The sequence below is a fragment of the Tiliqua scincoides genome, chromosome 1 (assembly GCF_035046505.1).
Source record: "Tiliqua scincoides isolate rTilSci1 chromosome 1, rTilSci1.hap2, whole genome shotgun sequence".
Classification (NCBI taxonomy): domain Eukaryota; kingdom Metazoa; phylum Chordata; class Lepidosauria; order Squamata; family Scincidae; genus Tiliqua; species Tiliqua scincoides.
The window spans coordinates 154494651-154517637 of NC_089821.1; the positions used below are offsets into that span (position 1 = coordinate 154494651).

General features: G+C 42.3%; 1 protein-coding gene across 1 annotated transcript in view; it reads left to right on the forward strand.

The window, feature by feature from the left end:
- LDAH (lipid droplet associated hydrolase) overlaps positions 1 to 22987 on the forward strand; it is an 89757-nt gene that overhangs the window by 20592 nt on the left and 46178 nt on the right. Inside the window, exon 4 of the mRNA XM_066611705.1 lies at positions 13377 to 13543. Within this exon, the coding sequence (XP_066467802.1) occupies positions 13377 to 13543 (167 nt within the window). The remainder of the gene's footprint in view (positions 1 to 13376; positions 13544 to 22987) is intronic.

A 22987-nucleotide genomic window follows, 5' to 3' on the forward strand; every position in this document is an offset into this window, starting at 1 on the left:
CCAAGGAACTAGAAATTCATATGTGTTCAGAATTGAACAGTCTCTCTCTCAAAAAAAAAAGGAAGTTGGAATTGGAAAAAATTGGACAGAGTTGGGGCCTCATTGACTCCTTTTATGACTAGAGGTATTTGTTTCTGGTGAGTAAGATAGATTTACAGCCCAAGTCTTACTGAACACAATGGGCTTACTTCTGAGTAAAATGAATAACGTTTTCAAATACCTGTATTATGACTGTTGATTAGATTTGTCCAGGATTCTGCCCTTAGAAACTACTTAAGCATAGTTAATGTATTTTTATTATGTACCTTATATTAATAAATAAAAAAGTCTACCAGTTTTTCAACGGATTCTGTTTGACATGTGATGTGCAAGTAGCTGAACACAGAATGCTAGTTGCAGAACTGTAGAATGGATTTCCTGTGTTTTTTATTTTGGTACAGGCGTGTACCGATATAAATCATGTATCATTTAAACCTAACACCTGCATTTACTCAATAAAAATGGCCACCCATTTAATCTGTAGGAGACTACAAACTTACTAACACCCATTCTTTACCATTAGCCTCTGTTTTGATAGCCAAGACACAGAGCTGCAATGTATTTTTTAAAGCCTCTGATAGGAAGTACTAATCCACAGTTTAAATAAACTTCCCTAAGCCTACATGTTTCTTCAAACTTAACAATGAGGAAGAGTAGATTACTCACTACTACCTCCACACAAAATGCAATCTGAATTCTCCAAGAAGTGTTCCTCCAAATGGTGACATGTTAAAAGAAACCTTACAAACTTACAGAAATAAATAGCATATACAAGCTTTGACTTCTCAGTTAGTTAGTGATTTGAGCTCATTATGTCACTATTGTAATAAACTGCAGGAGATCATCCGATCTTTCTCCCGCTTTCCAGTTGTTTTTGAAACCTGTCTCTTTGGATCCAAGTCCACCAACAGCAGTTTCGAAATGCCTTAGAGCCCAATTCTGAACTCTGCACCCCAGCTTACCACCAGTGCACACTGTGACAAAAGTGCCATAAGGCGTGTTAGCGAGCCCTACCACTGGGCGAGCGCCCATGCTAGCCGCCCGTGCTAGCCCAGTGCTGGGCTAGTGCCAGGTGGGTGCCCGCCTCCACTGCTCAGCAGTTGCACAGACCGCCGAGCAAGAGAGAGGGAAGCGGGGGCATGGGAGGAGGTGGGGAGGAGGTGTTCTGGGGAGGAGGGTGGGGGGAAAGCATGATGGGGAGGCGGGGGGAGGCATGCCGGGGGGGGAGGGAGGGAGGTGGGACTGGTGGAGTGATGCTTCTCCAGACCCTAAACCTTCGTGTCAAGCTTGGGCGCCTGACACAGAGGCTTTTTGTTCACCACTGACCTTTTGGTCGGCGGTGAATTGAGTAGCCCCATTGCGGGGCTACTCCCTTTACCTGGGGAAGGGGACAAAAGTCCCCTTCTCCCAAGGTGCTGCCTGTGGCTGCTTTGGGAGTGCAGGATGCAGCGGCAACTGTTTTCAGTGCCACCATAGCTGCATGCCCCGGGAGCTCAGGTTTGGGCTCTTAGTCTTATAAAGCAGCAACTCAAACAAAATCATAAGACACTTGCTATAACGGACAAAACTGCACGATATAAATAAGAAGTTGGTGTTTATGAGATTATAAAAGAAGCCGTTCATAGGTGGCATCTGCACAGCTGAGTCAAGCAAACTAACTCTTAGGAAAACGTATGAGTCAAAGTGTCAATATTGGGCACTGAAAAGGAAAAAGCAACATTTAAAGATTCTGCTAATGTTTATTCAGCATGTATAGATTCTTTTGGCTTCTAGGCAAGATGCAGAGAGTGCTAGTAAGCTTCTTTCTCCCTTGCTACTTTAAATATTTTAATATAAGCAGAAGTGAGCACATAGAATTCTAGGGCTGTATATACAGGTGTATATGGTTCTGGTATCCACTATTTCACTTATCTGTGGTTCTTTGTGCGCCCCCCTTCCGTTACCTTCGTTTTTCTGTACTTTTATTTTCTTGCTTAACAAAGGAACATGATATGTAGACAGAGAGCCTGCAAATTAGAGCAGTGTTCAGCCTTTTTCATCTTATGGCGCGCTGATCAGGCACTAACATTACAAAGGCGCACCCTCAGTTTTTGAACAATTGACAAGGCATACCATACTGCTGGGTGAGGGGCTCACATCTCCAATTGCCCAATTAATAAATGACCCTCCTCCAAACTCTAGTGGCACACCCATGAACTACTTGCGGAACACCAATGTGTCACGGCACACTTGTTGAAAACCAGTGCACTAGAAAGAGGTGAACAACCAAACGTTAACAAGAAGCAGGACAGTTCCTGCTTCCTATTGACTTTCAGGCTGTGAACCTCTAGAGCAGGGGTCTCCTAACCCCGGCCCAGGGGCTAGATGTGGCCCACAGAGTGTCTCTATCTGGCCTGCAGCCAGCCTCTGATCCCCTGAGAGCCTCTGGCCCAGTTGACCAAACACAACCAGAGTTGTGCTTGTGGGGTGGGGGAATGGGGATCCATTTAAGTGTGTGTGCTTTATTTCTTGGGCTGTGTTGGTGCTTGGAGAAATCCTGGACATTTGAGCCCATTCATTTATTCATTCATCTAAGTTCCATCTCTAATGTATTTATTTAAGTTTCATATTTCATTTTTTTCCCAGCCCTTGACACTGTGCCAAATATTTGATGCGGCCCTTTGGCCAAAAAGTTTGGAGACCCCTGCTCTAGAGTGCATGCTCCCAGCCTGCATGTCATGTTCCTGTGTTAAAGTAGTTGGATGCTTAAACAATTCTATGCCAGGATTTGTACAGGAGCATCCTAAATTGGCTAACCCAGAATATGTGGTTGCTAATGACCACTGGAGAAATTCATAGTGAAATATTATTATTAAAAGTATTTATATATACCACTTTTCAACTAAAAGTTCACAAAGTGGTTTACAGAGAAAAATCAAATGACTAATGGCTCCCAGTCCCGAAAGAGCTCACAATCTAAAAAGATGCAAAAGAACACCAGCAGGCAGCCACTAGAAAAGACACTGCTGGGGTGAGAAGGGCCAGTTACTCTCTCCCTGCTAAAAAGAGGAGCACCCACTTGAAAAAATGCCTCTTACCCAGTTAGCAAATATGAATATTGTTATAGAAAATTATCTGGCTGTGCTGCGAACAGCAAAGGTGAGGGGATGGCTAGAAATAAGGCCTTCTCAGTGGTGGCTCCTCATGTGTTGAGTTTCCTGGAATCCTTTCTCAGGAAACCTTTTAGAAGAACTTAAGGCTTTTCTGAACAAAAAAGTCTTTAACTGTTGACATGTTGGGCTGGCACTTTTTAAATGAATTTGATTTTAATCGGTGATCCCAAAGGATTTGTTTTGTCTGATTTGTTTAAGGTTTTATTGTTTTAACATAATCAAGTAAAAGAATCTTTTATGTTGTAAGCTACTTTGGGTGCCCCAACAGGTGATAGAAAGGCAGGGTAAAAATTCATTTAATAATAATATCAGAAGCTGGTGGTGCTAAATTGTTCCGAATTTGGATTACTTTCAATATCAAATATTGACTGTAAACTTGACACAGTTTTATATTACACACTTGAGACCTATTCTTTGTGTGGATATATAATTATAAACCTTATAATAAAGAAGAGAAGGAAAAAGAGCTAGTAACCAAAGCCCATTTTAGATAGTAAAAATATGACTGCCATCCAAAATGGCAGCTGCTGAAAACATCAGCCACGTATCTAGCTCCCCTCTATCCCATATGACCTCTAAGAGGACATACATGTTAGCTAATGTAAGAAAATGTTATGCTTCCATTCCATATAATTGACTAGTTGCTGGTATGGGATGGAGAAACATGAAATACTGTAGTGTTGAGAACTGAGTAAACTCTACTAGACATGGAATTTTTGGCAGCCCGTTTATATTTACAATTGCCTTTGGTTTCACCCTGTGGGGGAAGCATGAAGGGAAGGTGAAAGAAGGGTTCCCTACAAACACTACATAAATATATTAATGTAAATACAGTCTGCTTTGGACTGTAATTTAGAGGAAAGGCAGTGTATAAATCCTTTAATAAATCCTTGAATGTCTATATACCTCTTAGCTGAGTTGATTGTCTTACTTAAGCCCACTTCTTATAATATGCTTGGGTTTTTCACAAACTTTATATGCTACAATGGTGCTGTGCTTGGTACATGAACAAATACTGTGGTGTTGAGTTTTTTTTACATAGTGAAATGTTTTACTTCTACGAACAAATGGTGTTTTAGCTACAAAACTGCCTCTAGTATTTCAATACAGCAAGTAAGCTTCCTGTTTATAGAACAGTCTGCTGTAAGTGATGATTCACTTAGAGCATTTTGCAAGGTATTCGTCAACAGTGAGGTATCCCACATCAATGTCTGTGTAGAGGAACTGGTTGTTTTCATAGAGTGTGGCAGGAACTGTCTCAGCAGAGTCACATTGCTCGTCTTGGGGCTTCACCCCTTGCCACTCAGTTTGTCCCTTCTGAAACTTCTTATGGGGACACTGGAGAGCATGAGCATTCACAATGAATCATTAGCATAGATCAAAATAATAACTTTATTTTTGCTGCCACCTGGAATTCTAATTTTTATTTTCTTTTTTCATTACCAGAAGTCTGCTTTCACACATTCCCTGTTCAACACTTGCTGCATAATGTTTGCCAGGTTCTTTAAAACAGATCTTCATTTGCTACTGGTGCTACTATCGGTCTTCATGTACACATTTTTCCTTTGAGGGTTGTGTGTATACCCATTGCTTAGATATGTTTATCCCAATTAACTTTGTATGATTATTTCATAACTAAGTATTCATTAGAACATTTTTGCCCCCAGGTCTTAAAATCAGCTGTACTGTATTGAAATTGTCACCAAAAGGAACAGTGAGTTGAGAATTGCACACAGACTTCAATCCTGCATACAATTTAAACTGCTTTAATCCCATAAAAATGAACAGGGTTTGATTTCAACCTAGCTTTGTTGAGGATTGCAACCATAGTAAGGAAGCTGCCTAAGTAAAGCCCCCCCCCATGCACACATTCACCAAATCTTTACTAACGTGCTCACATTAGAATAGTTAAACATTTAGGCCAAGTGCAGACAAAATGACAGACTAGGATCCTACCCCCCTTTCCTGCAACCTCCCTGCCCCATTTCTCTCCTCAGACTTGCCCTATGGGAATCACTAGGCAGGCCTGAGGAGCCCCATTGCGGATTGGGAGGCTTATGGATGTGTACGGGGATTTAAATCTCTCTGGAGCCTCTTGATTCCCCTTCCATTACTGGATACAGCATGCCTGTTTCGGGTGCAACTGTACCAGTGGGGGGGGGGGGAAGGATTGGATTGGGCTGTTAATGTAGATACTCTTTTGGGAAATCATTCGGGGCCAGATTATCAATGGCCAATTAAATGCATGGTATTGACTGCCCACATGCAAATATCCTTGTGGGCAGCCTTCCTTCCCTGGTATGTGTACTCCCTTAACACATTTTAATTTAGTAGTTGGCAACCTTCAGTCTCGAAAGACTATGGTATCGTGCTCTGAACGGTGGTTCTGGAACAGCGTCTAGTGTGGCTGAAAAGGCCAATTTGGGAGTGACAATCCCTTCCACACTGGGAGCAAGTGCAGTCTGTCCCTGGTCTGTCTCCCTGGCTATGGGCCTTCCTTCTTTGCCCTCTCTGCCTCAGTCTGTTGGCGAAGTGTCTCTTCAAACTGGAAGAGTCCTTGCTGCACAGCCTGCCTCCAAGCAGGCCACTCAGAGGCCAGGGTTTCCCACCTGTTGAGGTCCACTCCTAAGGCCTTCAGATCCCTCTTGCAGATGTCCTTGTATTGCAGCTGTGGTCTACCTGTAGGGCACTTTCCCTGCACGAGTTCTCCATAGAGGAGATCCTTTGGGATCCGGCCAACGTCCATTCTCACAACATAACCAAACCAACGCAGGCGTCTCTGTTTCAGCAGTGAATACATGCTAGGGATTCCAGCACGTTCCAGGACTGTGTTGTTTGGAACTTTGTCCTGCCAGGTGATGCCGAGGATGCGTCGGAGGCAGCGCATGTGGAAAGCGCTCAGTTTCCTCTCCTGTTGTGAGCGAAGAGTCCATGACTCGCTGCAGTACAGAAGTGTACTCAGGATGCAAGCTCTGTAGACTTGGATCTTGGTATGTTCTGTCAGCTTCTTGTTGGACCAGACTCTCTTTGTGAGCGAGACTCTCTTTTGCAATTCTCCATTACCCTCATCCCCTCCCTTCCTCTGCAATCCTCCATTACCCACAACCTCCCCCCCTCCCTCCCCCCTTTGCAATCCTCCATTTTAATTTAGAAACATTGTAAATGCATAAGCATGGCCATATAAAGCATGTGCACTGCGACCTTTCGCTTGTTTGATACCTTTCTACTGTCTTAAATGAAAAACACTCAGTATTTTAATGACAGTACCAATGTCATATAATTATGTTTTTATCCCCCAAGAGTTCTGTATGTACTAGGTACAAGTATGTTTTGTACCATTTCCTTTATCTGATATATTTGTAGATTTATTCATTACCAAAAGAAGAGTGTTTCTCTTTCTGGTCTTCATGCTTCCATTTAGGTCCATTCCCAATACTCATCAACATATGTTTATGTTTACCAGTATATTTCACCATACTATATCGATCCAGTGCTCTATAAGTTCTATAAGAAAACCTAGATGGGGAAAAAAAAGAAAAAAAAAAAACACTTTCTCTGGATTTTTTTGAGAAAGTATGTGGCTTTGTTCATTTTTTAATCCATTATAACGTCAAGAGCTTTCACATTGACTAAATTCCTCTCGGTCTTTAGTGCTTGAGAGTTTATGGATAATTTTCAGCCTTTCACCCCATGACTTGGGTATGTTCTTCAGCTGATACCATCACCTATAATTGAGTGCAGATGGCACCCTAAGCAGAGTGGAATTGTGCGTGTGTGGGGGGGGGGGGAATGTTCTCATAAGAATTTAAACTCTATGAAAAAGGAAAGTCGCATCTTCTGTCCCATGTCAGGAGGCCTTTTGTAGCTTAGTGAGATGAGCAATATGATGTTTCAATGGTAGTTAAGGAGCTACACTTTTCTCTAAGTGACAAGAATGTTAAGGTACTTCATGGGCTCTGCACGGAAGACTAGGTGTAGCAGTAAGACTCCCTATTTTTGTGTTTTTGTTTCCAAAGAGACAAGACTTCTAGACTTGTGATTGTAACCACTGACTGTAATGTGGCCCTTTTCTGATAACCAAAGTGGGCCTATATCTTTGTGAACAGTAATATAATTGTCTGTCTTCTCCTTTGGGAATAGACAAACGCAAAATGTAAAAAGTGGAAGATACATCTTTGGAACAGTATTTTATACATCCATGACCTTGGGCCAGTCACTATCTCTCTACCCTACCTATCTCACAGGGTTGTTGTGAGGACAAAAGGAGGGAAGGAACTATGTACATCACCCTGAGCACCTTGGAGGAAGGGCTGTATAAAAATGTGAAAAATATGTACAATTTGCAATATTTTGAGCACAATTAATATCTATACAGAATGTTCAAAGTGTTTCACACATTATCAATAACACAGACCTACAAAAGAGAAAAAAACCAAAACTTTTTTTATTTGCCAAGTATGCTTGAACAAATTAGGATATTTTTTTGGGGTGCTGATTCCAAAAATGGCATCAGTTTTGTCTGATTGGCTCTAGTTTGGGCGGGGGGGGGGGTATGGCACAGCGACCTTACATACTGATTCAAGCAGCTTCCTGGTGAGGAAGCCAACACCATGGCTTCCTCACAAGGAATCACCGATGCCGTTTTTGGATTCAGCACTCCTAATGTACCCAAAAATAGGTCTAACTTTTAAGATAACAAAATGTGTGTAGATCTGGGTTTCGAATAACTTTTGAACACGCTTTTGTACAGCCCTCTGAAATTGTTCTTTACAGGTTATGTCCAAATCATAGTTGAGGTATGTTGGCTTGCTGAAGGCAACCTGCAGTGTGTATCTATGCATGTCTGCTTATTGAGTTCAATATGACTTGCTCCCAGGTTAACCCATTTCTGCCCAGCCCACAGGTGTATGTATTTGATCCCTGTTGCATATGTGTAGTGTTGGGCAGAAATGGCTTAAGTATGTACCTGTGTAGGATTGCAGTCCTAATGAATGGATAGCTCAAGTGAGAGTTCAGTATAATATCTGAATGAGATGTGACAGCGTTAATGAAAGGTATAGGGCACATGAATGAGGGGAAAACAGACTTGTAGGCATGCCAGACTAATGGTCCATAATTTATCAACTGCTGGATTAATAAAAATGGATTTACAAATGAAGTATTTAATTGTGGCCACCAGTTTGTAAATGGCAGGTCACCTGCAATTTGCTGGTCAGAACCACTGAGACCAGACACTTTCCCCTCAGTTTTCCTTATGTTCTCTGTACTTAGATACCATTACATTTGTGTAAACTCAATCAGATGTTGTGATATGTTAAACTTATCCGCACAGTGATGAATTCCCTTTCATTTATTCTGGAATACTGCCTTGGGCCTTGTGTTTCTGGCGGCCCCTCTTCTAGCTAGAAGATTTATTGAGAGTGGGGTTGGCAGTAGTGACGAGAATGACTGCCCTCTATGTATGTACAGATGTAGACAGCTTTTGAGGAATTTTACATGTCTTGTGTTAATGACAGAAGATAACTTTAGGTAACTGAGATATAAATTTCTTTGGTATAAATTGAGATATAAATTTCCGCAAACGGGAAATCGCTGATATTAGTTCAGCTATTGGGGTGGGGAAGGAATAGAACAATTCCTAAAGGCGTTACATAGGATAATAAATAAACCAAATTCCTACTGAACCTTAAATTCCAATGTTGGATTCAGGAGCTAGAGCAAGGAGTTAATTTATTTTCTTAATTCTTTTTTTTTTTTCTAAGCTGGTTCAAATAACTGCTCTGGCAAGGTGCCCTTGTAATGAGATACCAAATGAAAACTGTTCTTGTCAAGTGGGACTAATAAGGAAGAATGCAGACTCTTGGCCTTTTAGGTACACTCTTGCTAACAGGGCAAAGAGACATCTTTTAAAGTGGGGTCTTCTTGTATTTAGCTGGGTGGGGGGAGCAACTGTCCCTCTTCACCCCAGCATGGCATCTTTTCCAGTGGCTGTTACTGGTGTTTGTTTATATTTATAGATTGTGAGCCCTTTGGGAACAGGGAACCATTTATTAATTTTATTTTACTATGTAAACCTCTTTGTGAACTACTCCTGTTTAAAAGTGGTATATAAAAATTCTTAATAATAGTTATGTGATTTTTATTATTGCCTTAACAGCTGTTGCTGCACCCAGAGCCCAGATTGCTGGGCCAGGTACTCTTTATGTAATAAACTGTTCTTGTACTTATCTGCTTCCTAAACAGACAAATGAGATAAAGGAAGCATAATTAACACTATGTTAAATACAGTAGACTAGGGCAAACAGATTTATTGCCTTCACACAGTTGCACAGGAAAACTGTTCCTGAGATAGGAACAATATCCATGACATGTTTTTTGCACTTCTCTCATTATGATTTAATGATGAGGTCATCCATCATGTCGTTCCTTTGCCCCACCATTACAATTAATCTGGTTTGGATTCTGTCAGTGAAGTATTAGTGGGGACTCGGAGCATTTTGGAAGGGATGACAGACAAGCAGCACTAGCTACTGTAGACAGCCCAGAAGAAAGGGCCAAGTATGTTGTGCTCATGGCATGTATTTTGCTGCAAAATTTGGACGCAAGGGGATCCGTCAAATCTGCTTTTGATGTATTCCGTTATGAGTGCAGATAATGTACAGGGGGCTCTCCTGTACATTCCTGGAGTCCCTGAGGCAGTTCATGGCTGAACACAGTCACGTTCTGGCAACTCCTGCGACGCCACTGGAACCAACAGTATTGGCCTCTGCCTTTCCATTGGACCATTTCGGTGATGTGGAGAGGCGGAATTTGCTGCATGGGTAACAGCCTATCCTCCATATCTACTTTACCCAGGCTTCGCGCACTGGACAAGACACTCTGTTCCAGAACCACCATTCAGAGCGCAATACCATAGTCTTCCATGACCGAAGGATGCCAACGTGGACGTGGAACGTACAGGGCATCTCAAGAAAATGTACACGCACTTTGTGGTGTCAAATTTATTATGCTGTAATTCACACACATGCTGTGATCCTGCATATGGTATACACAGAAGAAGCAGTTGCATGATCCAGTTAATTAGTTAATGAATTCGACCAAGTGCCCAAAAAGTTTCCTGTTGGCGCTTATATATATCGCTGACATCGACTAGCAGCCCAATCCTATGCATCCCTGCACCTGGAGGAGCAGCTGCACCAAAATGGCTACTGCTATATCCTGTGGGCGGGAAAAGCCGCTGGAGGTCTCCTTAGGTGAAGGGAACTTTCGTCCCATTTCTCCGAGGTAAGCCCCAGGCCCCACAATGGGGTTTCTCTAGTCTGCACTGGCTATTATACAGGCACAGATTTCAGAAGCTCCGTGTCAGGCTTTGGAGCCCAACATGGAGGATAGGATCTGGCAGAGCAGGTGTCTGCCAGTCCCACTCCCATCCTGGGCCAGTCATGCCCCCTGTTCTCCCCCCTGTCTCAATAAGCCACACTATTACCTGACAGTGCGACACCGCCAGGTGCTGTCCTATGGCATCCTTCCAGCGCTGAGGCTCAGCACTGATTGTCACTGGCCCAGCACCAGTGCTCCCTCCTCTCCTGGTGCTGTAAACGTAGGATTGGGCTCTAAGGTATCTGCAGACATCCATCTAAGTGTGTGCTGGGTTGGTTCCAGACATCTCTTTAATTGCTTTCCTTAGAAGTTTGAGTGTTGGCTTTCTACAATGAAGTGTGTGTTCTTAATGTGTGTACATTTTTTGAGATGGGGACTAAGAATTGTCAGGACATTAAAAACTATGGAGAACATTTAATATTTCAGATGAGTCAAGACTTGGTCTGGACAATGTTTATTAAAACCCTGAGAGCCAACAGCAGCTCCTGTGTTGTAGGACATTGTCAAGGTTGAGTGGTCATGTTCTAGGGTTGCTGACTGACTGCTATTCCTTAGGATTTTTTCCCAATCAATGTGAAATAATGTTAGAAATTCCTTAATCTCCAGGATTGCTTTCAGCAGTCACCTGGAGATTGATGCTGATTCCAGGAGTTTCTGATTTTAGAGGACTGGCAACCCTAGCATGTTCCTAGTGTAGGCTAGTGTTTCCTTACCACATCTCAGTGGTAGTGAAGTTTCAGTGCATCTAGAAGCTGTGATATATCTGCAGACCTAGTGAACTCTGTTTAAGTATTCCTTCTAAAACTTGTCTTCTGTGTTTGGTCATTAGTAGGATTGCCATACAGCCTGAGACTTCTGCTATCAATAACACTGTCTTAAAATGGTGCTTGCCTGCTAAAAGTGCTAATCGCTTGTGGTGGTGGTGTTTGCAACAGAGACAAAAATGCAGATGCATTTGGTCTGGCATGGCTAGTCTTGTGGTAGGCACTCTTCTGTACAGTGCAGTCTAAACTAAGAGTAGGTGTTGCTCCATTTCATTACTTGCCTTCCCAGTGGCTTCTGATATTTGTGGGACAGGGTGGGTGACTAGATTACTAGAGTCCAGGATAGACATGCATGTTACACCAGCACGGTTTTACTTCATGCACTAATTAACCCTGTATCCTGCTGCTGATATACAGTCAGGATCAACTGTTCCTTTAATTTTAAATGTTTCCCTTCTCCTTCCTAGCCTCTAAAAATAAAGTATTATCCTCCATTTTAAGAGCAAAAATAGTCTGTCTACCTATTTATGAAGATGTCAGACTTAGGCCCATGCAAAATGATGGCTTCTTTTGCAAAGCCCCTTTGGGAGGCATGATTTGCCATGGAGATGATTTGCTTAACATCTCTATTGGCCTACTTTTCCTCTGGAACTCCCCCCTGCTCCTTTGCAGGTTAGGCATAGCTCTGCAGGGTAAAAAGCAACTGGGGCGGAAATGTGGTTGCCAATGAAAGGGTTAAGCACCCTTTCCTTTCTGTGCTGAAAACTGCCTCCTCCTTTGAGGGTGCTTGGGAAGGAAGGAGCATCTCTTCAAGTGAACATTGCATAAGGCCACATTAGTTGAAAGCTGAGTTGAGCTCTTGATTGATTTGCTGAGTTGCTATTGCACATGTCTACCGTTTAAATTGCTATTACGAATGCTAGAACAACGCAAAGAGCTTGAAATAAGGAACTATGAGCCAATAAATTCTTAATTTTAATCTCAGCTCTGCCGTGAATTCTCTGGCATTCCTAGGCAAGCCACTATCTCAGCACCCATCTGAGCCTAGTGATATCTTACTACATTGCTGCATGGGTTACTGAGATAAATGAGTAAGTAGTGTTATGAGCATGTAAACAAAGTGTACAGTGTATATGTATCCTAAATGGAGCTATTAATTTTAATGTGTTATAAAGAACATTTAAAAACACAAAGCAGCTATTGATGCTGCTTAATTACCACAAATATTGAAAATAGAGTTTGAGTGTTTGTAAGGGGGAGGGGGTTGGTTGTTAGAATTTGTAAGCTAAAATTGGTGTCGCAAATATGATGATGCAGGTGAAACTATTTCAGACTCCTGGGCAAATGTTCATTTATTTGTGGAGGATACTTTGACCAAAAATGTACTTTTTCCAATAAATAAATAAATGAATAAATAGTGTGTTTATATTGAAAATCACAGGAACATTTCCCAGAGGTGGGAGAGCCCTTTTAAGGTCTTGGGGTTAATCTGAAGCACAGTGCTTTTTCCCTGGCATCTGTAGGGGTTAGAAAACATTTATTGAACATTCTTTCATGCTTGTTTCTTCCTTATCCCTGTCCCCCCCCCCCCAGCATTTTCCTGTTTGTGGAAAGAGTTCAGCTGGGTAGAATGAATGCTAGTGTTTAAATTCCAACTAATGTACATGCATGCAAGTTGTGTTCAGTTGTTTAACAGCAGTATGTTTCTTCACTATCTTTTATGAAATGACTACTTCATGCTCCTGAAAAAATGAGCAGGACAGTTGATTTTACTTAGAGTCTAGTCTGTGCCTTCTATCACTCTTAAAAAAATGAAAGCTTTGCACATCTAAAAGGCTGGCACAGATCCAAATAGCCCCGTGGGTGAAGGTGAAAAATATCGCCTTACCCCATAGTGACCTCCACCCACCTCCCAACCTGCCCTAGATACAGCATAGGCCACTGCAGCCTGGCTGTACCAGTGCTGATTAGGATTAGGCTGTTAGAGATATTGCATTTGTGTCAAGAAAATAAAATATTTGGGGATGTATGTGTGTTTTAGAGACAGATACTAATGAACTAGATGTCTTTGGACTTCGTGGGCAAATGGAACACAAGCTGAACTTTCTTCGAAAGAACGTACCAAAAGACATGAAGCTTGTGCTCATTGGCCACTCAATTGGTTGTTATATTGCCCTTGAAATGATGAAGAAGGCACCAGAACTGGAGGTAAGTTATTGAACACTTACCCTTTTTTTGTATTCCTTGGTAGTTGTGTTTTTGTTCTTTGGTTTGCTAATGATGGTTCACAAGCCATTGGGTTACTTAATGGTTTTGCTGATAGTTGTTACAAGCCACTTGGAAACAGATGAGTATGTGAGATAGAAATGTAAAATAAATATCATGAGTTGGCAACAACATTGAGGGCCAATTTACACTTTTTGGACCAGAGAGTCTAGATGGCAAATTGCACCTGCTATTTAAGAATGGCACAGGTGTTGAAAGGCCAAATTCCTTGCAATAGATATAAAAACAGAAAACCTGATTCTTTGCGAGTTGTCGCATTTTGGATTTTGTGGAGGCCATTTCTTCTTTTTTAAGAGTGTATCAGACAAAAAAAAATGAAGATTACATTCCTGAGTGACCAATTTTTTGTGCAAAACGCTGAGTAAGCCATGCACTGGGTATCTACTATGTATCTACATAGCAGAAATAAGGGGCTTGGAGAACAGTGTCCCAATTTCTGTCAGAAAAAACGTGTTGACTGGGCAATGTTCTCTGCAGGAGAATGCTCTCCCTCTTTGCAGCTAAAGGCTTTTCAAACAGCAGCTGGAGGAAGGAGCTGATCATTTGCCATCCTTCAAGTTCAGTGACTAGAGGAGTTAGGCATATTTGGCAATCACTGTGTTCTTCCAGTCCCACCTGGTGAGGGTGACGACCTTCCTGGAGCATTAGGTAGCACTGGTGTTTCAAGGAATTTGTACATTCCATCTTGTTCTGTAGCTGCTCCCACAGGATAGGTCAAAAGTGCACATCCACCCCCTAACTGTCCATCCCCTAACTGTCCACCCTCATGCAGTCCAGTTTTCAGTCTTTGTCCATTGTGCTGCTGGGGTGCAAATCTCTGGGAAGGCAGAAGAAATGTAAAGGGGGCAGGGATTTCTTGTATCCCCCCCCCCCTATTTTTCACCTGTTTTGGACCTTTGTAGCACCTCAAGGCTTGTGGGTTGCCTTAGTAACCTGAAGACATCATGGTGCTCTAAGTTTCGGTTATTTTGCTGTTGATTTGTGCTTATTATTTAATTTATTTAAACAACTTTTAAATATGTTAAGTTGTCTTGGATGCTTTTTAAAGGGGGATTTAAATGTTTTAAAAATGTGTAAAATTTAACCTCCTAATCTACCAGTGCCTTGTTTTTTTATCCCGTATCTTTCTCCCCCGTTTTGATTTTTTAGCCTTTTAATAAACTTACTTTTCCTGCCTGGTCTCGGGTCACTCATCAGGATTCAGTTTGTCTAGTAAAATGGGTGCAGTGGGAAGCAGGGAGGCTGGGCGACATTGCTAGGCACTGCACCCATTTTGCCCTCTATTTTTTCCCATAGAGCTGCAGGTAACATGACATAAAGTTCCCATCAGGGATACGTGTGACCTTCATTTCCCCACTGGGATTAGCGAAGAGTTAACTTCTAAAGTGTTGCATGCGACATGCAACTTCTAAAGTGTGACACGAAATGGGTTCTAGTTAGACTGGGTGAGAGAAGGCAAGAGGGGGGAATAGGGAACACCTTTACAAAAACTTTTTAATATCCTTTTGCCCCACTCCACTGATATGCAACAGCAGCCTATGAACAAAGAGTTGCCACATGTTTCATCTGCCAAGCAGATGGGTAGTACTGGCTTGGGAATAAAAGGGAAGGCAGAGGAAGTTTAAAGGGGACAGGGAACAAACTTTTGACCAGTCTTTTAAATGCCATTCCTTGTATTCTGCTTGTAGCTAATAATAATCACTGAAATTTGTTTGCCAATAAATATATTGGCTTCATGAAATATTCTGCTTAGTTGGTAAGAGTAAATATATTGCAATATCAAATGTTTTATAGGTATGAATGCATTCTTATACATCTTGTATCTATTTACATTTGCCTTTTTAAAATGAATATAAATATTCATAAAATGCAGTTTAGTATCTCATTTTCCTGAAGATAAGCCTTTTTGTGGTGAATAAGCTTTCAAATTGGTGTTTGAATATCTAGAAACATATTAAAGGACAGAGTGTCTTAAAGCAAAAAGAAAAGAAAAGCTTCCTTAGTCAGCATCTTTTGCTCAAACAGTATTACCTGGCTTTAATTATACTTGAATTGTTGAGTGTTGTTTTTTTAACCTGACTCTGTGGATGCTTGCAGCCGAATGATGTCTTGTCAGCGTGCTGAAACTTTACGTATATTTAGGATACTGAGAGAGCACTGTGTGCTTGAAGTTAACATGTGACATGCCACATTTAAGATGTGTTCAACAATAGAAAATATTTGTGCAAGCCAGATTGTTGTGCAACTTATATCCCTTTGCCAAAAATAAGTTAACTGTTATGTTTTATGACATATGAAGTGTGATAATAAGAAACTTGTGTTTCCATCTCTTCTCTTATTTTTACTGGAATATTTAATTCTCAGTAGAGTTGGAACACATATGTGTCGTTTAGTAGTTGGATCAGGTGTGTGTGTGTGTGTGTGTGTGTGTGTGTGTGAGAGAGAGAGAGAGAGAGAGAGAGAGAGAGATTGACTGACTGACTGACTGACTGACTGACTGACTGGCTATACTTTTTATTATAGGATTCCTTTTTTGGTTTAATCTTAAATTCACTATTTTTTTTAAAGAGGCTTTCATTGCCACATTCTCTTTTTCTGAACTGAAACTTAATGTGCTGTATTTGTTATTTTAGTAGCTCTCTAGGTTTTTACACTCACTGTGCACCTATTAAAGTTTCATTTGATGGAATTTTAAAACATTGTTGAAATCCAGAATGACTCTTTGATGGACTGAAGAAAACAATGTCAAAAACGGTTTAAAAAAAAAAAAGACCATCTGTACTTTTCTTTTCCCCTAGAAATGTAGAAATGTAATGCATTTTTCTAACAAATCATTAGTTGCCACTTCAACTAAACTTCAGTTAAATTATTCTTCAGAGAGTGGGGCTGATCGTGAGAATGTCCTGAGAATGTCGTGAGAATGGGTGATGGCCAGATCCCAAAGGATCTCCTCTATGGAGAACTCGTGCAGGGAAAGCGCCCTACAGGTAGACCACAGCTGCGATACAAGGACATCAGCAAGAGGGATCTGAAGGCCTTAGGAATGGACCTCAACAGGTGGGAAACCCTGGCCTCTGAGAGGCCCGCTTGGAGGCAGGCTGTGCAGCATGGCCTCTTCCAGTTTGAAGAGACACTTCGCCAACAGACTGAGGCAAAGAGGCAAAGTAGGAAGGCCCATAGCCAGGGAGACAGACCAGGGACAGACTGCACTTGCTCCCAGTGTGGAGGGGATTGTCACTCCCAAATCAGCCTTTTCAGCCACACTAGACGCTGTTCCAGAACCACCTTTCATAGCGCGATACCATAGTCTTTCGAGACTGAAGGTTACCAACAAAGGGGCAGATCATAAAACCGTAGAAATACATCCCAATGTGGTGATAAAAATTATTGAGTAGGGTGGTTCTATGGCACAGGAGATCTCCAATCTGTCAACATTGGACTGGTCTGTTCTAGAAGATGCTCAAACATCTTTACATTTCAAAAATAAGAAGATATTGCCAGGTTTTAAGGCTGCGAAAGATCTGCTTTTGCTTAGGGATAATGCAGTTGGAGATTAGACTGAAACCACTACTTGTTTTATCATACTGAAAATCCCCATGCTTTTGAAGTGCTTCAGTAAGGCTACTCTTCCTGTTTATTACCATGCAGACCGTAAGGCTTGGATCACAGTAGTGATTTTTGAAGACTGGTTCCTGGGTTGTTTTATTCCTGAGGTGGAAAAATGCTGCAGAGAGGAGGACATTCCATTCAAGATGTGAATAATGATTTGGATAATGCTCCTGGCCATCCCTCACACTGAGATGATTTTCAGCCTAATGTGAAAGTCATGTTTCTGCCCCCTAACGTAACTTCACTCTTCCAGCTTTTGGATTGGGGGCTTATTGCTGAATTTATGCTTAATTATTTACATACAGATTTTCCTCAGGCCTTAACTGTAACTGGACAATGAGAATATTGCTGCATGTGATTTTTGGAAATCATACAATATATACCAAGCCATTTGGAACATCTCTAAGGCATGGGATGAATTTGCCAGTGTGTGTTTTCAATTGGGTTTGGAAGAAATTATGCCCCAGTTAGTGCACAGCTTCAAAAGGTTTGAGAGGTGAAACATATGAAGAGGTGACAGACAAAATAGGTGACTGACAAAACTTGCTTAACTGCTGCACTTGGATGTCCATGCTAGCTTTGTGGAGGAAAACATACAGTCTCACAGGGCTGAATTATCAAATGAAGATTTGATAGTGTGGCAGCCCGCAAAGGCAGATAACTGAAATCTGACAAACTGCAGGAAGAGCCACGACCCTTTCATGCCAAAGGTATGAGATGTTAATCACATGGCTTGAGAAGAGGGACCCCAAAGTGATGAGATTCTTAAGTCAGATTCTGACAATATGCTGACATGTCATAAAGAGGTATGTAAAGAAGAGGGGAAGGCCACAATCCGGTCATCTCTCAATAAGTTGTAAGGAAGGTTGAACGACCTGTGCCTTAGGATTCCTCAGTTTCCACTGAGCCATTCCTAGTTGAAGATGACCCCGATGTACTGCATGTCTCCTCTCCTTCTGAAAGTTTGTTAATTTTAATTACTTAATTGAATACAATATTAAGAATATTTTGTTTTGTTGGGTCTCTTCATGGAGGAGGTTGTTAAAGATCACCTGAATGTTGCATGAAGAACTGTATTTCAGGCTTGTCCTCTCTCCACCTACTCAACTGATGCATGTGCCATAAGCGTCCCACCCATTTTGAGGGATGCAAACATCATCACGCTGTACAAGAACAAAGGTGACAGGGGTGACTGCAACAACTACCGCGGCATCTCTCTCCTTAGCATTGTAGGAAAGCTGTTTGCCCGAGTTGTACTAAAGAGGCTCCAGGTACTTGCAGAGAGCGTCTATCCAGAATCGCAGTGTGGATTCCGAGCCAACAGGTCCACCACTGATATGGTATTCTCCCTTAGACAACTGCAGGAGAAATGTAGGGAACAACGACAGCCACTCTTTATAGCTTTCATAGATCTCACAAAGGCTTTCGACCTGGTCAGCAGAGAAGGCCTCTTCAAGATTCTCCCCAAGATTGGATGTCCACCCAGGCTCCTCAGCATCATCAGATCTTTCCACAAGGACATGAAGGGCACTGTTGTCTTCGATGGCTCCACATCAGACCCTTTTGACATCCGAAGCGGAGTGAAGCAGGGCTGTGTTCTTGCACCAACCTTGTTTGGGATCTTCTTCGCTGTCCTGCTGAAGCAGGCCTTTGGAACTGCAACAGAAGGCATCTATCTCCCGACCAGATCAGACGGAAAGCTCTTCACTCTCTCCAGACTGAGAGCAAAATCCAAAGTCCAGCTGAAATGTCTGCGTGACTTCCTCTTTGCCGACGATGCAGCTGTCACTACCCACTCTGCCAAAGATCTCCAGCAGCTCATGGATCGTTTTAGCAAGGCCTGCCAAGATTTTGGACTGACAATCAGCCTGAAGAAAACACAGGTCATGGTTCAGGATGTGGATTCACCTCCCTGCATTACAATCTCTGTGCATGAACTGGAGGTTGTCCATGACTTTGTGTACCTTGGCTCAACGATCTCCGACACTCTTTCTCTCGATACCGAGCTAAACAAGCGCATCGGTAAAGCAGCTACCACGTTTTCCAGACTCACAAAGAGAGTCTGGTCCAACAAGAAGCTGACGGAACATACCAAGATCCAGGTCTACAGAGCTTGCGTCCTGAGTACACTTCTGTACTGCAGTGAGTCATGGACTCTTCGCTCACAACAGGACAGGAGAGGAAACTGAGCGCTTTCCACATGCGCTGCCTCCGACGCATCCTCGGCATCACCTGGCAGGACAAAGTTCCAAACAACACAGTCCTGGAATGTGCTGGAATCCCTAGCATGTATTCACTGCTGAAACAGAGACGCCTGCGTTGGCTTGGTCATGTTGTGAGAATGGATGATGGCCGGATCCCAAAGGATCTCCTCTATGGAGAACTCGTGCAAGGAAAGCGCCCTACAGGTAGACCACAGCTGCAATACAAGGACATCTGCAAGAGGGATCTGAAGGCCTTAGGGATGGACCTCAACAAGTGGGAAACTGTGGCCTCTGAGAGGCCCGCTTGGAGGCAGGCTGTGCAGCATGGCCTTTCCCAGTTTGAAGAGACACTTTGCCAACAGTCTGAGGCTAAGAGGCAAAGAAGGAAGGCCCATAGCCAGGGAGACAGACCAGGGACAGACTGCACTTGCTCCCGGTGTGGAAGGGATTGTCACTCCCGGATTGGCCTTTTCAGCCACACTAGACGCTGTGCCAGAACCACCTTTCAGAGCGCGATACCATAGTCTTTCGAGACTGAAGGTTGCCAATACAATACAATAAGCGTCCCACCCACCTTCGCTTTCTCTGCTCATCCCAAACCCTTCCATTGAACTGTATATGCACAAAAAATGGACTTTCCCCTTATCAGGGGCTTGCTATACTCCATTTTGGCTAATGCCATGGATCGTGTTAGGGTCCCAGTGATGGACACGCCAGCAATGACTCTTTATCATTTAATGCTCCTGAGGAAGGTTTGGGATAAAACACAATGAATGAGTTTTACTAATTTGCCATTGGTCCCAGACACCCATGGTTCCCATGACAGTGCAGCATATGTTGAAAGATCTCTGTCTCTCCAGATCTGTTCTCTCAGAGGTCCTGTGTTCCAGCCATATCTCTTTTGGCTAGCAGGTTGCAGGCTGAGTGGCAAAGACTGAATTGCTTGGGATATGCTAAGGGAGTGCTAAATCATTTCAGTCATCATGCAAACCATTCATCAACCAAGCATATGACACCACCCGGTGGGTTTTTGTAAGGTGGCATAAGAGCCATGGCAGATCAAATGCCAGTTTGAAGTTAAGGATATTTTGGTGTTTTCGCAAACTGGCATAGACAAGGCGTTTAGTACCAGAGCCATGAACAGGTGCTAATTGATGATGATTCACCAGGACATATGGCACATTCTGGAGGGGGTGGCTCTGCTGAAACACCCAGTATTGCACCAGTTTCCTACTTGGAGCCTTAATTGGGTCTTGACAGCTCTTACTTCTGGGTAGGTGTGCATGAGGCAATATAAACAGCAGCACCTTCTTGCCTTCTCTCTTCAGTGGGAAGATTATCAAAGTGCTAACAAGAGATGGCTCTTAAAAATGTTATCTTAACTGTATAATGTATGTTAAGAGAGGGCTTTCTTGGCTATCCTCCCCCCCCTCCCAAATACAACCAGATAGAGCAAAAGATCAAGCAAAAACCACTTTTGCTACTGATTGCACATTGCTACGTACCACAAGCAATGAGAAGAGACAGCTGCCCTTGAACACAGAACAGTGAGAGGGTAACCTTTAGGGAAGGAGGGCTCCTCAGAGCCTGTCTACAGTGCCAACTCACCTCCTCTGAGGACTAAAACTCAGGATTTCGAGAACTGTGTGGCTTTTGTAAGCATGTGTTCAAAACCCCACATAGAAGACTCCATGCTCATGGATTAAGATGTGAAAAAGTTGGACAAAGATACTTGGATATTCTCTGGCAAGAAACTTGTGTGTGAAGAACCCCATGTTGATTTTGCACTCAAACACGTGTTTATTCTGTGGGAAATGCCCACTTCCACATGGGTTTTTGCTTGTTTGGTCTGGCCTGAGACTCCCAGAGGGCATTCCACCAGCCTTGTTTTCAGTGTGAACCATCATTAATCATCAGATCAGGAAGGTCCTATGGCTTCTGCCTTCATCGCATATGAAGGGGAGATAGTAGGTCTCCTAGGCGAGTTCCTTATTTGTCTCTTCTGTTACAGTCGTAAAACTGTCAGCAATTTCTTTTAGTGATGTTACAGAGAGTTGCCTTCATTCTTCCAGTTTGGCCCCTCCCAAATGAGAGGCTTCTTCTGGATTTGGCCCCTGCTTTCACAGGTGGAGGTTCCATCCCAATTTGTTCTAGAATATCCTCTGGGAACTTTGAAAAACAGGAATTGGGGTAAGAAATGTACTTTTCTCTGTATTATGATCATTGGGTCCCATACCTCCTCAATTAAATTGGTTCATTTAAAACCCAACAATATAAAACAGCAAATTAGAAAGGCTATGAAAATATCCTGGCCTCTAACGTAACTGCCACTCAGTCCACAGGTTTCACTTTTTAAAACATTTTCATTTTTGTGGCTGTGCAGAAATACATTTCAACTTTGTACCTTCTTCTCCAGTTCTTTAAAAATGTAAGGAAAGTCTGCCACAATAGCATTGAATCTGGAGTTCCTTCACTAGAGACTTAAAACGAAAACTTTGGTGTATCCCTGTACATAGCCACTATCACAACCAGTATCTATAAACTTGACCACAGAAAATTTGCTTTGGCTTGGTTCCAAACTCACCCCTGTTCTTGTGGAGGTTCTCTTTATAAGCAGTTGTACTTCCTGGGATGGAACTTTTGACGAATCACATAGGTTTGAAGCGATGTGTGTGTATATAAGAGTTGACAGATGTCTCTTATGTTATGCTTCGGCTCCAGCAAATGTTACAAATTAGAAAATCTGTCTATAATGCCTGTTCTAAAAAAAAAAAATGCAAGCTGGTAACATTGGTTTAAACCCATCTTTTTGAACATGGAGGTTTCAAGCATGAGAAGTGTAAATGAGCCACAGTTTATGAAAATCACACTCCTAGAGAACCCACCACAGTTACATTGTAGATACTTATTTCATGCATTTTGTACACTCCGATAAGCAGCAGATTGTACTGTTGCTAGCAAAATGGATTCATATGTATGCTGTTAATATTTCCGTGTTTTAATTATAGTAAAGTCACTTTTGCTGCTGTCGAATCCATTCTGTTTTGTAGTCTGCCTTTCTCTGGTTTCGGTGCATTGCTACCAATGAACATGCCTATTTATATATTCTGTACCACTGATCAAACCTTCAGGGTGTACCCCCATATCCGAGATTGGGTACTCTGAATCTGCGGATACTGGGATCACCCTTTAAAAAGGTAGGGAAACTACCAAATATAGCTCAGCCTTCCTTGGCACAGTGAAACTGCTGCATTTTGAGAAGTGCAGGCAGTCTTCTGAGCTGCCTGGAGCATCTGCCTTATTTTACAAGGTTCCTCCCTTCAAGCAATGCTGCCCCAGAATGCATCGCAATCAACTTGGATATTGCATATTCCTCTTGGCCTGCTTTGCCAGTGCAGGTTAGGATTGGGCTTTTAACTGGATTAAATTGAATTGTGGATTAAATTAAGTTGAACTAAATTTAATCCAGGTTCTTAAGTGGATTAAATTGAACTAGATTAAATTAAATTGAATTTACTTCTGAGTAGGCATATAGGATTTCAGTGTTAACTAC